The sequence below is a fragment of the Herpailurus yagouaroundi genome, unplaced genomic scaffold, assembly GCF_014898765.1.
Source record: "Herpailurus yagouaroundi ecotype Mexico unplaced genomic scaffold, PumYag 140, whole genome shotgun sequence".
NCBI lineage: Eukaryota > Metazoa > Chordata > Mammalia > Carnivora > Felidae > Herpailurus > Herpailurus yagouaroundi.
In genome coordinates, this window is record NW_024412395.1 from 52305445 (window position 1) to 52325740 (window position 20296).

General features: G+C 34.8%; 1 protein-coding gene across 1 annotated transcript in view; it reads right to left on the reverse strand.

Annotated features, from left to right (window-relative positions):
- The window catches only part of TLK1 (tousled like kinase 1), a 156113-nt gene that overhangs the window by 97589 nt on the left and 38228 nt on the right, over window positions 1–20296 (reverse strand). The window contains exon 2 of the mRNA XM_040475359.1: window positions 13892–14010. Coding sequence (XP_040331293.1) covers window positions 13892–14010 — 119 coding nt within the window. The remainder of the gene's footprint in view (window positions 1–13891; window positions 14011–20296) is intronic.

Sequence of the window (20296 nt, forward strand, 5' to 3'; positions counted from 1 at the left end):
TTGATTTCAGGGTTGTGAGTTTGAGCCCCATATTAAGATGCAGAGATTACTTAAAAATAAAATCCTAAAATATATATATAGAGAGAAAGAAAAAAATGTTGAAAGCAGCCAGAGAAAGCTAACATATTGTATACATAAGGACAAAAAAGGGTATGACTGACTACTATCTCGTCATCATAAATACTGCAAGCCAGATTTAATCTCTGGAAATGATGAGCCAGAACTATGGATTTAGGCACATCCGGTACACCTGAGGCACTAGAAGGTATTAAAAGCAAGTCTAGGGGCGCCTGGGTGGCGCAGTCGGTTAAGCGTCCGACTTCAGCCAGGTCACGATCTCGCGGTCCGGGAGTTTGAGCCCCGCGTCAGGCTCTGGGCTGATGGCTCAGAGCCTGGAGCCTGTTTCCGATTCTATGTCTCCCTCTCTCTCTGCCCCTCCCCCGTTCATGCTCTGTCTCTCTCTGTCCCAAAAATAAATAAACGTTGAAAAAATAAAAAAAAAAAAAGCAAGTCTACACACTAACTGAAGAGAACCTTAGCCCTCTTTCCATGCTCAATTCTATAAAGTTAGCAACCAAACTTACACTCCACAGATAGAAGACTATAGACTTTCTCTCTAAAAAAACAGCATCTCAAGATATAAGACCTATAGATATGAAGAATTAAAAATCTCTCAGAAAAATGACCCAATCATGTCATCCTGCTACAAAACCTATTGGTCAATAAACCCTCCCTACTCAGGGAGGTCTCCCTACTTTGGCTCAGGTCATGATCTTGCAGTTCATGAGTTCTAGCCCCATGTGGGGCTCTGTGCTGACAGTTCAGAGCCTGGATCCTGCTTCTGATTCTATGTCTCCTACTTCTCTCTGCCCCTCCCCTGTTCATGCTCTGTCTCTCTCTCAAAAATAAATAAACATTAAAAAATAAAATGTGCTTCAGTGTCTAAAGCATGTACATGAACAAAGCCCAGTATCACCAGATATGTGAAGAGATACAAACAAAAAATATAAAGAAACTGGTAAGAAATAAAGAAATAAACTTCACACAAAAATAATACCACTATTAAATATCCTAGGATAGCAAACTAAAAATGAAAAAAAAAACAAAAAAAACAAAAACCCTCCTGGCAAAAGAAAATACTATAGCTAAAAATGAAAGAAAAAAATGGATGGATTCAAAGACAAAGCTGAAGCAATCCTCCCAGAAAAAGACCAAAAAAATTCAAAGAAAAAAGAAAACTAGAGAATCTATCCAAGAGGTCCTGGTTCAAATGATGTGAGTTCCAGAAAAAAGGACAAGAAAATCAAGGAGCTGAAATTATCAAAGAAATAATTCAAGAAATTTTTCTAGAACTGGAAAACATGAATTTCTGCATTGAAGGACATACTTTTGACCAAGCACCTGGCTCAAGGAAGAGCCACACCAAAACATATTGTAATAAAATATGTTAAATGCCAGGGATTAAAGACAAGATCCTAAAAGCGTTTAGGGGGAAATAAACAGGTTACTTACAAAGGATCAGGAATCAGAATGGCATTGGAATGCTCAGCAGTAACACTGGAAGCTAGAAGGCAATGGAACAATACCTTCAAAATTCTAATAAAATGATTTCCAACCTAGAATTCTACGTGCAAACAACCAAAGGGAAGAAGAGAATATGCAAGGTTTCAAAAATCTGCCTACTCATTTACCTTTCCTCAGGAAATAACTAGAGAATCTGTTCCACCAAAGCAAAGGAGTAAACCAAGAAAGATGAAGAGATGGCATACAGAAAGCAGAGCTCACAGGACAGACACAAATGGAATTCCCACGATGGTCAAGAAGGTAGATTCCAGGATGACAGGCATCCAGCAGAAAGAGAGAACTATCTTAACAAAAGATCTACAAAATTTCAGGGAGGATGTCTAAATAAAAAAATAATAACAAAAACTTGTATGTGAAAATGAGAGATCTGCACACCTCTGCTGGAGAGTATTTGGATGCTTCCACTAAATACTAAAAAACTAAAGATATAAATCAACTATTAACTCCAGTGAAAACAGAAAATTGTATAAAAGAAGAAATGTAATCATGGAGCCTTCACAGCTGTGAATAAAATTTACACAGTCATACTGTAAATAATGAAATAACAATCAATCCCAAAATTGCAGTACTGTCTATCTAAGTTAGGATGGAGTCAGGGAAATGTGAATATTTTTATAGAGGTAGAGGGTTGGGTCATTTAAAAGAGTTAATGCCGGGGCGCCTGGGTGGCGCAGTCGGTTAAGCGTCCGACTTCAGCCAGGTCACGATCTCGCGGTCCGTGAGTTCGAGCCCCGCGTCGGGCTCTGGGCTGGTGGCTCAGAGCCTGGAGCCTGTTTCCGATTCTGTGTCTCCCTCTCTCTCTGCCCCTCCCCCGTTCATGCTCTGTCTCTCTCTGTCCCAAAAATAAATAAAAACGTTGAAAAAAAATTAAAAAAAAAAAAAAGCGTCCAACTCTTGATTTCCACTCAGGTCATGATCTCACCGTTTGTGAGATGGGGCTCCGCACTGGGTTCTGTGCTGTCAGGGCAGAGCCTGCGTGGGATTCTCTCTGCCCCTCCCCCGACTCATGCCTGCTCTCCCTCCCTCAAAATAGGGAAGTATTAAATACCTAAAACTGAAAAAGACAAAGAACCAAGAACAAAGAACCTATATTTATTATATAACCTTACTTAGAAATACAAATAAAACAAAACCTGCGATAAAAAGCTGTAAGATAAGGATCACTTCTGTGAAGAATGAATATAGGGTTGGAAGAACAGTACATAGTTCTACTACTTTTCATTACAGGTCAGGTAGAACAATTTGGCTTTGGCAACTCTGACCATGGATTACATGTCTTTTTCTTCTTGGTTTGTAGGAATTCTTCACATAATTCTCAGTATGAATCTTCTATGACTTGCCTCTTCACTCATCTTACTGGTTTCATTTAAACATAGTTACATTTAGGGGCGCCTGGGTGGCGCAGTCGGTTAAGCGTCCGACTTCAGCCAGGTCACGATCTCGCGGTCTGTGAGTTCGAGCCCCGCGTCGGGCTCTGGGCTGATGGCTCAGAGCCTGGAGCCTGTTTCCGATTCTGTGTCTCCCTCTCTCTCTGCCCCTCCCCCGTTCATTCTCTGTCTCTCTCTGTCCCCAAAATAAATAAACATTGAAAACAAAAATTAAAAAAAAAAACTTTAAAAAAACTTAAAAAAAAAACCAAACATAGTTACATTTATTAAATCTTTTCACTTTATGGTTAGTGCCTTTTGTGGTATACTTATGAAATCTGTCATTCTTATTAAATATTTATTGTTTTACCTTTCATATTTAGATCTTCAAGTCACCTATTACTGATTTTTGTATGATGGTAAGAGTTGAGGGTCAAGAATCATTTTTCCCCATATGTATATTCAACTGATCCATCATCTATTATAAAAGACTATCCCTTTCCCCACTGCACTGTGGAACTACCTTTATCATATATCTAGTTACTATATATAAATGGATCTGTTGCTGGACTCCATTCTGTTCCATTAGTCCATTTTTCTTTTCCCATGATACTATCACAGTGACTTAATTCCACTCCTTGATATACACCTAAAAAACCTGAAGAAAACCTGTACCAGAGTTTTCAAAGCAGTTGTACCAGTGTTAATTCAAAGACTATTCACATCAAAAAATAGAAACAAGTATCCAACAACTGATGAACGGATAAACAAAACTTAATACATCAATACAATGGAATATTTAGTCATAAAAAGGAATTAAGTACTAATATATGCTATAATATTCATGAACTGTGAAAACATTATGCTAGGTGAAAAAAAACACACACACACACAAAATGGTACATATTGTATATTTCCCTTTATAGAAATGTTCAGAATAGGCAAGTCCATACAGACAGAAAGTAGACACAAAATGCTATATTTGTATGAATCCATTTGTATGAAATGTTCAGAAGAGGCAAACCCATAGAGACCGGTAAGACTAATGGTTGCCAGGGGCTAAAGTGTAGGGTAGGAGAGCAGAATGGGGAACTGCCGCTAACGCGTAGGGGGTTTCTTTTTTGGGTGATAAAAATATTCTCGAATTAGAGAGTGGTGATAGCCACATAATTGTGATATACTGAAATCCCCTGAAATGTACACTTTAAAATGGGTCAATTTTATGGTATGTGAATTATATCTCAATACAAAAAGATTTTATAAAAGTTTCAAATTATTGAGGAGAAAGGAACACAGAAGGAGGAAGAAAGCTTGGTAAAACCTAGTATATAATCACTTATACACTCAGATACATAGTTATACACACATGGCAAGCACACACTCAAGACTTTCAAAGCCTTCAAAGCAGATTTGGTGGGGCAAACACTCATGAGGTATTTTTTAAAATATAAAAACAACACAGGCACATGGAAAAAAATTTCATTACCAAAACATAAATTTCTCCTTCCCATGCTAGTCCCAATACTGAGGCAACCATTTTTTTAAAAACTATTTTTAATGCAAGTTTTGAATAAGCAATACAAACAGGCTACTTTACTTTCTTATTATCTTTCTAGAGGTTATCTGTCTACACTAACAAATCAAACATACAAACTTGGTTCCTTCCTTCTCATACAAAAAAATAACATTATGCAGACTATCCTGCACTTCTTTCTTTTGTCTTAATAGAGACTGGGAAATTCCTAATCAACATATAATAAATTCTTCATTCCTTTTTTCTTTTGCTAATTTCTTTCTTTCAAACAGGGGCAGAGTATTCTACTGTATGTACCTCTATTTCAATAAGTCCTTTATTGACTCTGCCATGAATGATGAAGAATTTAGTTCACTGGCATCACAGCTTCCCCTTCTTCCTGATATATTTGCATTTTTTATTTTACATTTTTCAAATGGTTACCTTACCCTTAAATATACACAATTTTTAAGTTCTTTAAACCATGTGTGACTCCTCACTATATAAGAAAATAAATCTTTATATTTAGCTCCTTTTCCTGACATGACAGCCACACAATAACTTTTACATCAGTCCATAACGTTTACCTTTACCTTCTATTTGTAACCCTACAACAGAGTCACAAACTCATGCCATAAGGATCTGGGACAAGTAAAATAAGCAGGTGAAGCAGGCTTGGGCTAAGATAAAAGAAGTAGAACATGATGGAATAAAAGTTCTCTCTCTCTACAGTCAATTTTTGTATTAGCTGTGAACACTGAATTAAGTGAATGCTGAATCATCGCCACTTGGGGAAATACACAGTTAGGGTCCTGCAAGCTTCTCATCACATTTTTTGTTAATTAATACATAATCTTGTTTTGTATAAAAGTGTGTTTCTGTTTTAAGATGCCTTATTTAATATATATTGTTGATTCATTCACACTGAATTCACAGCTAACAGTACTATAACTCATGCTTGAACAAAGCTTACATAATAACACATGTATTTTGTCCCTAGGGCATATCACAGCCTTCTTGTGCTTAGAACACTAGATAGCAACTCAGCAATACTACCCCTGGGGGCCATTTTAAACAGCAAAATTACCAATAAAAAGCACAAAAAAGTGAAAACATGGCACTAAGTAAACTGTGAAAAGAACACTTGTTTAAAGTATGAGAGCTGAAACACGGAGTGTTGTTTTGTTCAGCCTCAGGCAGCTCAAATTTTCCAACACTGCACATGCACAGGTCCTTGAATGATTGGCAAAAGCAATCTGAGTTTTGATTTTGAGGTTACAAATAAATTTTAGCAAGTAGGTGAATTTGCAATTACAAAATCCTCAAATAAAGAGGACTATTGTATGTGTGTTCATTATCAAATCAAGCATATAGATTATATTGTGCAAACTGCAAATCCTGTATAGCCTACTGTTATATATATATGTGTATATACACACACACACGCACGTGTGTATATATATACATATATATACATATACGCATCTATACATATATATGTACATATATATAAATATAACTGAACAGTCAAAATTTCAAAGAATTTAAAATTTAAAAGAATTAAAATCCTTCACTATAATTACACTTTAATAGATTCACCATGTATTTTTAGAACTGTATGACATGTGAAAGTTTATAATTGTCATATCTTCCTTATGGATTATTAGTCCTTAAAGAGTATCTATCTTTGTACCATTCAGGCTTTTGTTCCTGAAGAATAGGCTTAGTACTATTGCTGATGCTAGAAATATAGCAATGAAAAAAAAAAAAAAGACTTAACTCCAAGGCTTATGGAGTTTAACACTGTACAAGAAAGGAAACAAACAATCAACAAATATCTAGTAGTATGTAAGGAAATAGAAAATTAGAAATTAGGTGGAGAAAGGGGGAGAGTGATATAGCTATCTTCTTACATAGAGCAGACAGAGAAAGCCTCTTTGAAGAGGTGACACCTGAGCAAACATCTGAACGATGGATGGGAGAAGTATGTCTGAGACAAGTGGCAAATATAACAATGTGCGCATAGTGGAATGTCTGTTAGTTGAATAAGGTATTTAGTCTAAAGTTAGATCAGAAGGTCTTATTACAGTGTGATGAAGACATTTAATTTTATTTTAAATGTGATGGGTAGTCTCTGGAAGGCTCCGAGTTGGGGAGAAACTGATCTCAAATTTATATTTAATTGTTCTCCATGATTATCTGAAATATATTCTTTTCAGTTATTTCCAATCTTTGTCATTTTTGGGAAATGCTTCTTGTCAACAGTCTATAGATGGAGTCTCATTTGTTGTGATAATATATACTTGGCTTTATGCTTTCCACATTATGTAATAGCTTAAAATAGAATTTTTTGTTTCTTTTTTCTCTCTCCCTCACTTTTATTGGATTATTTCTTTTTATTCCACCTTCTACACCCTGTCACAGTAATTTAAAAGTTCTATTTACAGTATCTCTGTTGCCTATACTTATTACTTTCCTACTTTTAAGCAAACATACCTCAATATAGACAAATTTATGATTACTCCATACTCTTAAACAACTTTCTTACCTTTCTCCCATTCCTCCTCTCCCAGAGCACCATCACTATCAGAATTGTGATCCTTGTGCTTTTACTTCCACATTATCAACTCCTGGTTTACCATTATTAAAATTGCCTACCCAACAATACTGCATTTCACAGGCACATTATCACCAGCAATTTGTATAAAATCATTGTAACAGTCATTGATCAACAGTATTTTACATTCTGTAGCTTCATCTATATTTGTTTTTTAAATTTAAATGGATATTTTAAAAATGGAAGGCTACCCACAAAGAACAGTAAGCCAACATTAATTCATCATCCAACACAGAACCCATACTCAAATTTCCTGAGCTGTCTCAAAAAACATTCTTTATAACTATTTTTCTCCCAATTCAGGAGCCAATTGGGATTCACAGATTCACAGACTGCATCTGGCTATGTCTCTTTCACTTCATCAATCTAGACAGAACAGTTCCTCCACATCTCTTCATTCTTCATGGGACTGAATACTTTGAAGAGTCCAGGCCAGTTGTCCAGCAGGATGCTGCAGTATTTTATCATTACTAAATTCAAATAAAATTTTTCCACTATGGAGAAAGAAAATTCCACTATGAAAACTATAGGGCTTCCTCTTGTTGCATCTCCTCAGAGTGCACCTAATTAACGTCAGACTGTCTGTGTCACTACCAATAAAAAATTTGACCTTGATTATGGTGGTGACTAACAAATCTCTCCATTTTAAATACCCATTTTCTCTTCTGTAATAAATAACTCGTCTATAGGGTGAAATTTGAGACCCTGAAAATACACTAGTCTCTGAAACATTTCACTAAATGATTTTAACATCCACTGATAATCCTTGCCTTAAATAATAATTACGCTAGGGAATACTGAATGTTGACTCCCTGATTCCACATTCCTTCTACATTAGCTGACATTCTTCCAAAAGACTACCACATAACAACAAGCATACCTAGCTTGGTTCCTAAGTACCATTCCCCACCGAAATGAAGCACAGCTCCCTCAGAGAAAAGTCCTTTCACATTCACTGAAGAGACCACAGTGATATTAGAGAAAGATGGTAGGGGCTTGTGTACACACGAGCAAAATTTCACAAAAATGATTACATCTCTTAAATCTGGGTAAAGAATATGCAAGTATTATTTGTACGGTATTTTCAATTTTCTATAGGCATAATATTTTTTCAAAGTGAAAAGTTATTTAAAAAACAGGGGCTGGGTGGGAAATCCTGCAGGAATACACAAATATCAGTTTGAGTATAAATATAATTAATATAAACAATATAATTAGTATAAATATACACATGAGTATAGAGTATCATCATAATACTAAAAATAGAACATGTAATCTTGAAACATCAGGAAAAACTCCATCTGTCCAATGGAAAGCAAGGGATAGAAGGAAATAAAAGTAAAGTATAATTAGAAGACACTGGACAATAGATAGCAGAGCCAAGTCAGAAAATAACAATAGTTACAATAAATATAATGGACTAAACCCACCATTTAACAGGTAAAAACACTAATATTCTATCAAAAAAGACATGCAGTTGGGGTGCCTGGACGGTTAAGTGTCTGACTTCAGCTCAAGTCATGATCTCACGGATCATGAGTCCAAGCCCCGCACTGGACTCTGTGCTGACAGCTCAGAGCCTGTAGCCTGTTTCAGATTCTGTGTCTCCCTCTCTCTCTTCCCCTCCCCTGCTATCAAAACTAAACAAACATTTAAAAAAAAAAAAAAGACATGTGGTCTAAAAGAAATACAATTAAAACGAGTAAAAATAAAATAGAAAAACATATACCCATATATCTAAGACAAAAATGAACCAAAAGAAGGCCGAAAATAGTAAGATTTGAAAAAAACAAATAATTAAGGAAAAAATAATTAGTTATAAAAAGAACAGAATAAGATGTATGCATGTAAAAATATAGCCTCAAAATATTAAGCAAATGTTGATAAACTGCAAGCTGAAATACATAAATCAATAATCACAGTTAATGATCTTTTTTTTTTTATTGAAGTGCAGTTGACACACAATGTTACATCAGTTTCAGGTGTACAACATAGGATTGGACAACTCTATATGTTACGCTATGGTCACCACAAGTGTAGCTGCCATCTGTCACCATACAATGCTATTACAATACCACTGACTATATTCCTTATACGGCTAATGATTTTAATACACCACTCAGCGAAAAGGTCAAGCTGACAATACAAGGAAATATCTAAGATCTGAACAAATAAAATTAAGAGTTATTAGATATGAAGTGTTTATAAAATAGGGCGCACTTCAAGAATTAATGTCATACAAACTGTATTTTCAAAATGTAATGCAATAAATTAGAAATCCGCAACAAAAGAATAGCTTAAAACATCCCACATTAATAATCCTTGTGTTAAAAAGGAAATAAAGGTGGGGCACCTGGCTAGCTCAGTAGTTGGAGCATGTGACTCTTCATCTTGGGATTGTGAGTGTGAGCCCCACATTGGGGATAGAGCTTACTTAAAAAAAAAAAAAAAAAAGTAGAATAAGCATTATAATATGTAGCCTTTTGAATCTGGCTTCTTTTAAAAATCAGCATAATGCATCCATTTGAGATTCATCCATGTTGTTGCAGGTCGTCATCAAGTGCTAAATAGTATTCCATTGTACAAATATATATATCACACTTTTTAATCCATTTCTTAGATGAGGAACATTTGGGTTGCTTACAATATTTTGAAAATTACAAATAAAGCTTTTCCTTCCTTTCAGATTTGACAGCTGCTTATGTGGTATAAATACCACTCAAAACAATATAGAGGATTTCCATTTCTGAAGGCCCTGACCAATAAAAAGAAAAAATACATATGTGAGGTGTAAGAAATAAAATGATTTTTGAAAGAATATTATTTGTTAGAGAATCAACACACTGTTACAACCAAAAAAAAAAAAAAAAAAAAAAAAACCAACAAGACTGCTATGTACAAGACCAAACTATAAAACTCAAAAACCTCCAAGGTCACCTGGGTGGCTCAGTTGGTTAATCAATCCAACTTCAGCTCAGGTCATGATCTCACAATTCCTAAGTTTGAGGCCCCCAATGGGCTCCACGCTGACAGTGCAGAGCCCTCTTAGGATTCTCTCTCTCCCTCTTTCTCTTTACTCTTTCTCTTTCTCTTTCCTCCCTCAATTAATCTATAAATTCAATGTATTCAAAATAAGAATTCTACTTGAATCTTTTAAGGATAAAAATACAAATAAACCATTATATAAAAATTCCCAAATGTTAAAAAGCAAGTGAAGAGATACTCAAATTTTTTATGAGGGAATAAAGATCCATAAATAACTAACTCAACCTTAGAAAAGAAGATTAAAGAAGAGACTTGCTTTACCATATAAAAAAAAAAACATACAAAAATACAACAGTATTTTTTTTTTAATGTGATACTGGGACAGGAACACAGACCACTAGAATGTAAGAGAAACCTCAGACAGATTCACCTAAAGACATGGCAACTTAACATACACGATAACGGTGGCATCACCAATCAATGGAAAAATACGGATGATTTAAGAAGTCTTGTGGAGAAAACTGGTTCACTAGATGGTGAAAAATAAAACTGGGCCCTATCAATACTATATAAAAGATAGGGCCTAAAGTGCAAATATGACAGTAAAACTATAAAATTAACAGAAGAATCTGTAGAATTATCTTTGTAGCCCAGGGGTGGGGAAGATGTATTTAACTCTTAAAATACTTCATGGTCCACTGGACCCAATTTCAGTGTTTGAGCTTTTTTTGAGTAGTTCTAGCTATTTGTAAAAATTGGTACTTTGGGACTTTTATTCTTTCTCAGAGCTCATCCAAAGCATAAAAATAAAATTTATTTTTAATGCTTATTTATTTTTGAGACAGAGAGAGAGAGAGCATGAACGGGGAGGGTCAGAGAGAGGGAGACACAGAATTTGAAACAGGCTCCAGGCTCCGAGCTGTCAGCACAGAGCCCGACGCGGGGCTCGAACTCACAGAGTGCGAGATAGCGACCTGAGCCGAAGTCGGCTGCTCAACCGACTGAGCCACCCAGGCGCCCCTAAAATTTATTTTTAATAGAATAAAATGCATTCTATCTGGTCATTAATCACCAAACATCCAATGGACCTTGTCACAAATTTAAAATACATTATGTGATCTTATGGATCTAATTTTTCCTGTATTTTGTTATTACATCATCCTCGAATTATTTCATCATTACTCACCATTGTTCATCAATTATTCCCAACTATGGTGAAACAAGCAAAAATCATTAAAAAAATAGAATGATGATACGATAGGCAGAATAATGAACCTCCAATGATGCTCACACCCTAATCCCTACAACCTGTGAATGTTACCTTATATGGCAAAAAGGACTTTGTACATGTAAGGGTAAGAACTTTGAATTGGGGAAATTATGCCAGACTATCCAGATGGGCATGAGCCCAATTCTAATCACATGAATACTTAAGTGAAGAACCTTTCAAGACTGATCAGAGGGAGATGTGACTTCCAAAGAACAGTGAGAGAGATGTATGACTGCTGGCTTTGAAGACGGAGGAAGGAGACCACCAGCCAAGAAATTTAGGCAGGCTCTAGAAGCTAGAAAAGGCAGGGAAAATTATCCCCACCTAGAGCCTCCACAGAAGGAATCCAGTCCTCCACACACCTTGATTCTAACCCTATGAGACCAATGTCAGACTTCTGACCTTCACAACTTTTAAGAAAATAAATGTCTGTTGTTTTAAGCAACTCTGGTAATTTTTTACGGTAGAAATAGAAAAACAATACAGAGTTAATGACCTAAAAGAGTGACGCAATAGTGAAATAAATTATCATCTTTCAGTTATCTTCTTGTCTTGCCCAAAGTACTGCACCATCTTCCAAGAACGTATGAAAGACTGGAGACATCACTGCAGACTGATTTTAGACTGCACTGACTCCAGTGGAGAATCAAGAAATTTTCATCTTCCACCCAAGATGGTCAAGAGAAGAAAATGACAGAAGACATTTTATAATTAATTATAAGACAAATCAGAAAACAAAGAGATAACACCTCTAGATTCTAAAACTGATGGCAATGACCATATAAAATCTCAGTCATTGAATGTTATTACCCGAGATGAATTTTCCCAAATTCAAGAATCAATGAATCAGATAACGCATTTCTAAGGAAAAAAAGGAAACAGAATTTTCATCAGTCATTTAACTGAAGAATTTCATCATATAATATTCTTCTACAGGAACGTGGACCACTTCATGCTCAAAGGATGCATGACAATATCCTTCATCCTTTATGATGCCTGTGCTGCTTGTGCACCAAGATTTACTTGACACAAAGAGCTTTTTAGTATGTTTAAATTCTTATTGAAATTTCTAATAAAGTTGTTTTTCATTATACTTTTATTCCTGCTATAAATTAATAGCAAAATAACTTAAAATGTAAAAATAGCAAAAACACCTATTTGACCACATGGTTCATGATGAGGACTATTTTTCGTAGTATACCTACAGCTATTTAAAACTTTACAGTTATAGGCTCTAAGGCAAAAAAAAATTGGTAAGTTTGATTATAACAAAGTTAAAGAATCCTCTACAATGATCCTGTACAATGCTGGATACCATGAACAAAGTTGATAGACATGACAAAATGGGAAATGTTATCTGCACTGTATACAACTAACGTGGAATTGCTATGTAGAATATACAAAGAACATGGGAAAATCAGTTCAGTTTGAAAAAGTAATCACTAATCCTTATTGGAACAATTTATAAGAGACTCCCAAAAAGCCAACAAGCATATAAAAGAAATGTTCAAAATAACTGGTGGTATGAGTGAAAAAATGAGATACTATTGAGATACCTGTTAAACACTATCAAAAATGAAGAATCCAGATAATGCCAAATGTTTCTGAGATGTAGGGTTATATAAATGCTCATGCATTCTGTTGAAAGTGCAGATTAGTTGTATACAACTGCTCTGAATAGCAATCTGATACTATTTATTCAACTTAACTCTATACATACCCTATGACAGAGCAGTTCTGCTCCTGGGAACATAACCTCAATAAATGATCAGAAAGGTCCATAAGAGAACAAGTACATTAAAGTTACCTCACTACTGTGTGAGGTAATGGGGAGCTGAAGACAACCTGATGTCTATCACTGGAAGGCCGAACAGATACACTTAATTTTTTTTTAATGTTTGTTTATTTTTGAGAGAGAGAGAGAGAGAAAGAACACACAAGTGGGGAAGGGACAGAGAGAGAGAGGGAAACACAGAATTTGAAGCAGGCTCCAGGCTCTGAGCTGTCAGCACAGAGCCTGACGCAGGGCTCAAACTCACAGACTCCAAGTCGTGACCTGAGCCGAAGTTGGATGCTTAACTGACTAAGCCACCCAGGCGTCCCCAGATACACTTATTTGTATTATCTGCTGTACAAATAAGAACATATACAGATAGGAACAAGGGTGACAGGGGCAAGGAAGAGATAAAGGACAGGAAAAATAAAAATTATATAATGGGAGAAAAGAACTACAATCTACTAAACTCATTTTTACTCCTGAAACCTATTAAGCTATAACAACATATATTAACGTATATATATTAACACATATATATTATATACACATATATATTATGTATACACATATATATTATATATATATAACATAATGCCCCCAAAGCATGTTACGTTGTATTAAAAATCAGATTTATAAATACTTTTTCCCTATACATTATAAAAATTACAGTAAGTAATAATTTGCTTTTAAGCACATATGTAGGGATCCTTTACAAAATATATTTTAGACCATTTAATACAAGGAAAGAATGTCAAATGAAGATTACAATCTTACTCACTTTTGCTCCAACACTGCAACTGCCAGTGCTTCCAGTGCTCCCACTTGCAACTCCTGTAAATCTAGCTTCCAATAATTCTTGCCTTCTTGGATCCAGACTATGAAGCTCATCCATTGCAACTATTAGGAAAAACAAAAAACAAAAAAAAAAAAACATACACATATATATCTTCATATACACACAAACACAAATACATAGACATGGTTAGTTGAGATGTCAATATAAACTTAATGAATCAATTCTACAAACAGATGAGAGAGACTTTAAAATTTTTGTCCTGTCCCACACTCATTTAACAAAACAATCTACAGTGGATTTCCAACAATTTTGACTGCAATCCACAGTTAGAAATATATTTTCCACACATCAGTACACAGACATATACATACATATATTGAAAAATTCCGGGGGTGCCTTTTGGTTAAGTGTCTGACTCAATCTCAGCTCAGTTGGTTAAGTGTCTGACTCAATCTCAGCTCAGGTCATGCTCTCACAGTTCGTGAGATCGAGCCCCACGTCAGGCTCTGTACTGACAGGGTGGCCCCTGCTTGGGATTCATTCATATTCATTCTCTCTCTCTCTCTCTCTCTCTCTCTCTCTCTCTCAAAATAAATAAATAAATATACTTTTTAAAAAATTCTACAAATACTTCTTACCACATGCAGTGCACTCGATTATTTTCTATTTGTCTATTAGAAAAGAGAAAACACTGGTTGTGAGCTATTAAATTGATTTCATGAGCCATTAATGGACCATGGGTCCACAGTCTGAAAACACCACCCTCCTAGTAAAATCTCCCTATTCTTAGCTTATACAGAATTGACACTAAGTAACATTAGTAATTATTTTGTTTATATATACCTTATATCTGACTATATTTTCAACCGGGAAGAATTCTTTTGACTGTCACATCGCAAAGATTTTTTGGACATTGGATAGTTTTCAGTTTCTATCAAGTACATGAAAAACATACATATATTAAAAAGATCACTGAAGTAACATCTATACTAAACAATCACTGGAGAATTAAGGGGGGAAAATTAACATCCTCATGCAATTGTTAGTATGTAGACTAAAGCACCACAAACTCTAACTAAAGTGCAATTAAACTTGTAAAATTCTTTTATTTATGTCTGTCAATTCTCTACTGATAAAACCTTAGAACTAATATTAAAAGAGTGGTTCTCAAAAGGAACAAGGAAAATACTATCAGAATCCCAAATCACATGTGGACATTTTCAAACTACTCTAGATCCCTTCCACATACTCTGGCATTCCTCTATCTTAAAGGCTAACAATTATTCCTATAGATCTTATCTTTTAAAATTCCTTTCCTTACCTTTCATCTTTATCTGGACATAAGACTAGATGGATAAGGACTATCCTACCATGTTTACTTGCATCTCTGTACCTAAATATATCTTTCCTGCCCACTCTTCTTTCTTTCAACTCAAAAAGGTAACTATGTTTAAAAAGCTAAAGCCTTCAATTTTTGCTTTTCATCCTATTCCTTCTTGATATCCAAGGGATCTCACATTTGCATATACAGACCCAAAACTATAGATTCTTAGTAGAAAACAGGGGAAAGCACCATGATCTTGGATTTGTCAGTGATTTCTCAGATATGAAACCAAAAGCACAGGCAACAAAAGAAAAAATATGTAAGTTGTAATTCATCAAAATTAAAAACTTTTGTGTATCAAAGGACACTATCAAAAAAGCCAAAAAAACAACCAACAGAATGGGAGAAAATTATCTGCAAATCATATACCTCATAAAGGACTAATATCCAGAAATAAATCTTACAACTCAACAAAAAACAAACAGCCCAACAACAACAAACAACCCAATTTTAAAAATGGGCAGAGGATATGAATAAACATTTCTTCAAAGAAATACAACTGGCCAGTAAGTACATGAAAAGAGGTTCAATATCAATTATTAGGGAAAGGCAAATCAAAACCACAATGAAGTATCACTTCACATGCATTAGGATGCTTATTACGATAAAACAGAAAATAGCAAGCATTACAAAGGATATGGAGAAATTTGAACCCTTGTGCACGGCTAGTGGGAATATAAACTGGTGCGGCCACTATGGAAAACCATATAGCAGTTCCTTAAAAAATTAAACATAGAATTACCATATGATCCAGAAAATCCACTTCTGAGTATATATACACCCAACAAAAGTAAAAGCAAGAACTGGAATAGATCTTTGTACATCAGTGTTCATAGCAGCATTATTCACGACAGCCAAAAAGTAGATGCAACCTTCATGTCCACTGATGAATGAATGGATAAACAAAATGTAGTATATGCAAAGAATGGATTATTCAGCATTAAAAATGAAGAAAAATTTGACAGAGGTCACAACACAGATAAACTTTGAAGACATTATGCTAAGTGAAATAAGCCAAACACGAAAGGACAAATACTATGTAATTCCATTTATATGAGGTTCCTAAATAGTAAAATTCACAGACACAGAAAGTAGATGGTGGTTGCCAGAGGGAGAGGGCCATGGTGGAATGAGGAGTTAAGTGATCAATGGATACAGAGTTTCAACTAGGGAAGACAGAAAAGTTCTGGAGATGGATGTTGGTGATGATGGTACAAGGTGAATGTACTTAATGACACTGAGCTGTACACCTAAAAAATGGTTAAAATGGTAAATATTATATTATGTACACCTTATCACAATTCTTACAAATAATTTTTTAAAAATAAATAAAAAGGACTTCAAATTTTAACATAAAAATTAAAAGGCAAGCAAGAGACAGGAAGAAAATATTTGCAAAACATTTATGTGCTATATACTATTTCTACTCTTTGGCTTAGTAATGGGTTGATGGCCCACTGAAATTTAGCAAGGAAGATGAGAACCTAAGTCCCTGCTTTGACCCTGACCAACTAATAATGTATTTTGTTTCCGATTGTTTTTGTTTCTTAGATATATAGCTTCCTCTAGACCTCAACACTTCCCCATGAGGTCCTACAGGAAGCTATACACTCAAGGAAAAGCAAACAAACAAACAACTAGTTTCTAACCAAAACTCCTTACTAGGGGTCCCAACCTCATTATAGTCCTTAACACCATCTAACAAGTTTTTATGACATTTTAATAGCAATATATGCAAGAACCCCTGGTATAATTCATAACAAATAATAGATGCATAAGAAATATTAGTATACTTATCTAAATAAAAATGTAACCTTGAATACTAAAGCCTTGCTTCCCAAAATGCAGTCAATGACCAGTAGCATCTATTCTCACCTCAGATGCTTATAAGAAATGCAATATCTTAGGTCCCATACCAAACCTACCAAATCAGAATCTGCATTTTAACAAGACCCTGAGGTAATTATTATGTGCACTCATGTTTGAGAAGCACTACTTTAGAATCTGGGTTCTCAAACTTTTCTGAAAAGGGCCCAATCATAAGTATTTCAGTCTTTGCAGGCCAATAGGCAAAATCATGTAGATACTTACATGAGAGAGAAAAACTTACTACAAACTTTTTACTGATAAATTCAGGATATAATAATAACAGTATGATACTTTTTAATGTTATAAAATAGAAGTCAGTGAATGAAAAATAATGGAATTGGGGAGTGGTAACATTTTACTTAATTTGAGTTTCCAATCGTCAAAATTTATTGCAAATACTCAACTGATAATGTTTATCAGGTTTTGTGTTTATCTTTGAACTGTTTTGTTGTTGTTGTTGTTGTTGTTTTGATGCATAGGTACTGCTAAATACTGAAATCAACCCACAAGCATATGATTTTAATTGAGTATATTTATTACTTTGAAGGCAGCTACAGAAGTCTCTTGGATTCTTCCTTTGATATTTACCTTTCAATGTGTTATTACACTACAGATTAATCATTTCCAATTGAAGGTTAGGTAGAAGTTCCTCAAATGCACAATTAAATGGATTTTGAGATATGGAAACTTTCTTTGCACTTGCATCAATGTCTGAAAAATGCTGCTGGAGCTGTATTTTATGATGAAAAATATATTCATGCAAATTCATATGGGAATGAAGATCTCACTTTGACAGTATAAGAAATGTATAAAGCAGCTTGATGTTACTTGTGATCTCAAACATCAGTTCCCACTGAAATGACTTTACTGCAGCTAAATTTCACATGAAAGCACTATTTTGCCTCATAATTTTAGGTCTGATTTATTTAAAAATATTTCCAAATCTCCAGAAAAAGCTAATTTCAAAGCCAATCAGTATTTGACTAGTGGTTAAAGGCCATCTGCTTCATTCAGAAAAATTTCAATCTCAGTCCTAAACTCAAAAAATTGCAAAAAAATTTACCACTGCTAATAAGCCAGTCAAGATATTCAGCTTCTCTATGTCTAACAAAAATTCAGGCAGCTGATGCTAGTTAAATCCATGAGAGCAAATGAAGTTCACCACTGACAAACTGATTCAAGAACACAGAATGAATTCAAATTATTTTCTGCAAAGTACCTACTGATAAATAACACAACAAATAACCGTAGCTTTGAACCTCTCACATTTGTACAAGCCTTGTAAAGTTGTCCAACTAAGCCTTTTTCTGTTCCACACATATTTTTACCACCATCAGTTGTAGCACATCTTAGCGGATTCCACTTCAGATCGTACTTAAGTGTTTTCTCAACTTCAAAATATTCTCGTCTGTAGTTGCTCTCCACAGACTATTCACAGAGGTTAACTGTTCTGCCACTTCAATTCTGGCATGGACACCTTGAATAAACAACAACTGAATAGTCTCAATAACATCTGTTCACTCATTAAGAGCCAAGGAAAACCATTATAAATTACTTGCCTTGTTGTTGTTGTTTGTTTTTTTTTTTAATGTTTATTTTTGAGAGAGAGAGAGAGAGAGAGAGAGACAGAGCATGAGCGGGAAAAAGACACAGAATCTGAAGAAGGCTCCAGGTTCTGAGCTGTCAGCACAGAGCCCGATGCGGGGCTTGAACCCACAAACCATGAGATCATGACCTGAGCTGAAGTCGGACACTTAACCAAATGAGCCACACAGGTGCCCCACTTGCCTTGTTTTTTTAATACACTATTAATGTTACTTCAAATGTCGTCAATTCTTAAATCAAGTGTTCTTGCCCAAAAAAATCTATGGTCTAAAACAAGTTTTTGTCCACCCCCTCCCCCCCTCCCCCGACACATTTCTTTGCTACAATCAAACACAATTTAATTAACTCACCATCAGTAAATGGCTTTCCTTGCTTGGCTAACAAATGAACCACTTGGAAATTTATTTTGGTGGCAGTCTCATTTTCAATTTTTATTTTTATGAAGAAATTATGCTGTGATAAGATATTCCATTTTAAATTGACTGTTACTTTAAGAAAATTGAGGGTTGAAAAAAAAGAAATATAGAAATAAAGAGAGAAAATGGAGAGTTGAGAAGTGTGGTGTATGCTTAGTCTAATAATGTCAACATATATTCTTCTCTAACAGCTACAGTGTCACTGCATAATAAAAAAAAATGTTTTGCTCTCTGATTCAACAAAATAATACACACTCCACTGTGCCTTAAAAGTATGCCACTCAGTCCATTTTTCTTTCTTTTCTTGTTTTGACATGATAGATATGCACTGGTATAAAAAAAATAAAAGAAATATCGCAGGCTGGCAATACACATGGCACTCAAAACACCATCAAGTTATAACTGCAGCACTGAAATTTGTAGTGCACCAAGAGCTGTATGAAGTGCTGAGAATGCCATACAGGGTCTCTGTCACAACTACTCAGCTCTGCCATTAAAATGCAAAAACAGCTGTGTTCCAATAAAACTTTATTTATGGACACTAAAATTTGAATTTCACATGTCACAAAGTATTATTCTTTCAATTTTTTTAACCATGCAAAAATAGGCAGTTTGCAGACTTGTTATAGCAAGTACATTTCAAAGATTTTAATCTTTTATGGACTCAAACTATCACTTCTGACACTTATCCAAAAATTTGGTCCTAATTACAAGAGGTACGATTTTCTGAAGAATATGTAATTTCACTATAATCCATTAAACTCTTTATTAAATGATAAATGTTTATACTTTTGAAAAAGAAACAAAAGCCACTATAAAGACCATACCATCCTTAAAGAATACATGTCTCTAAATAGAACCATATGACTCATAATTATGCTACTATTCTTACTACTCAATAAAATTTATTATAAACCCAAAATTTCACATAAAAAACATAACAAGATATCACTACCTGAATTAGAAATCACATCCCATTCTATAAAGAAAAATTTTAGGGAAACATAAATGAAAGCCACAATTTTACACAGTTTGTCATGGCCCCTTCTAATAAACATTTCTCTCTCCCTCTCTCTCTCTCTCTCTCTCTCTCTCTCTCTCTCTCTCTCTCTC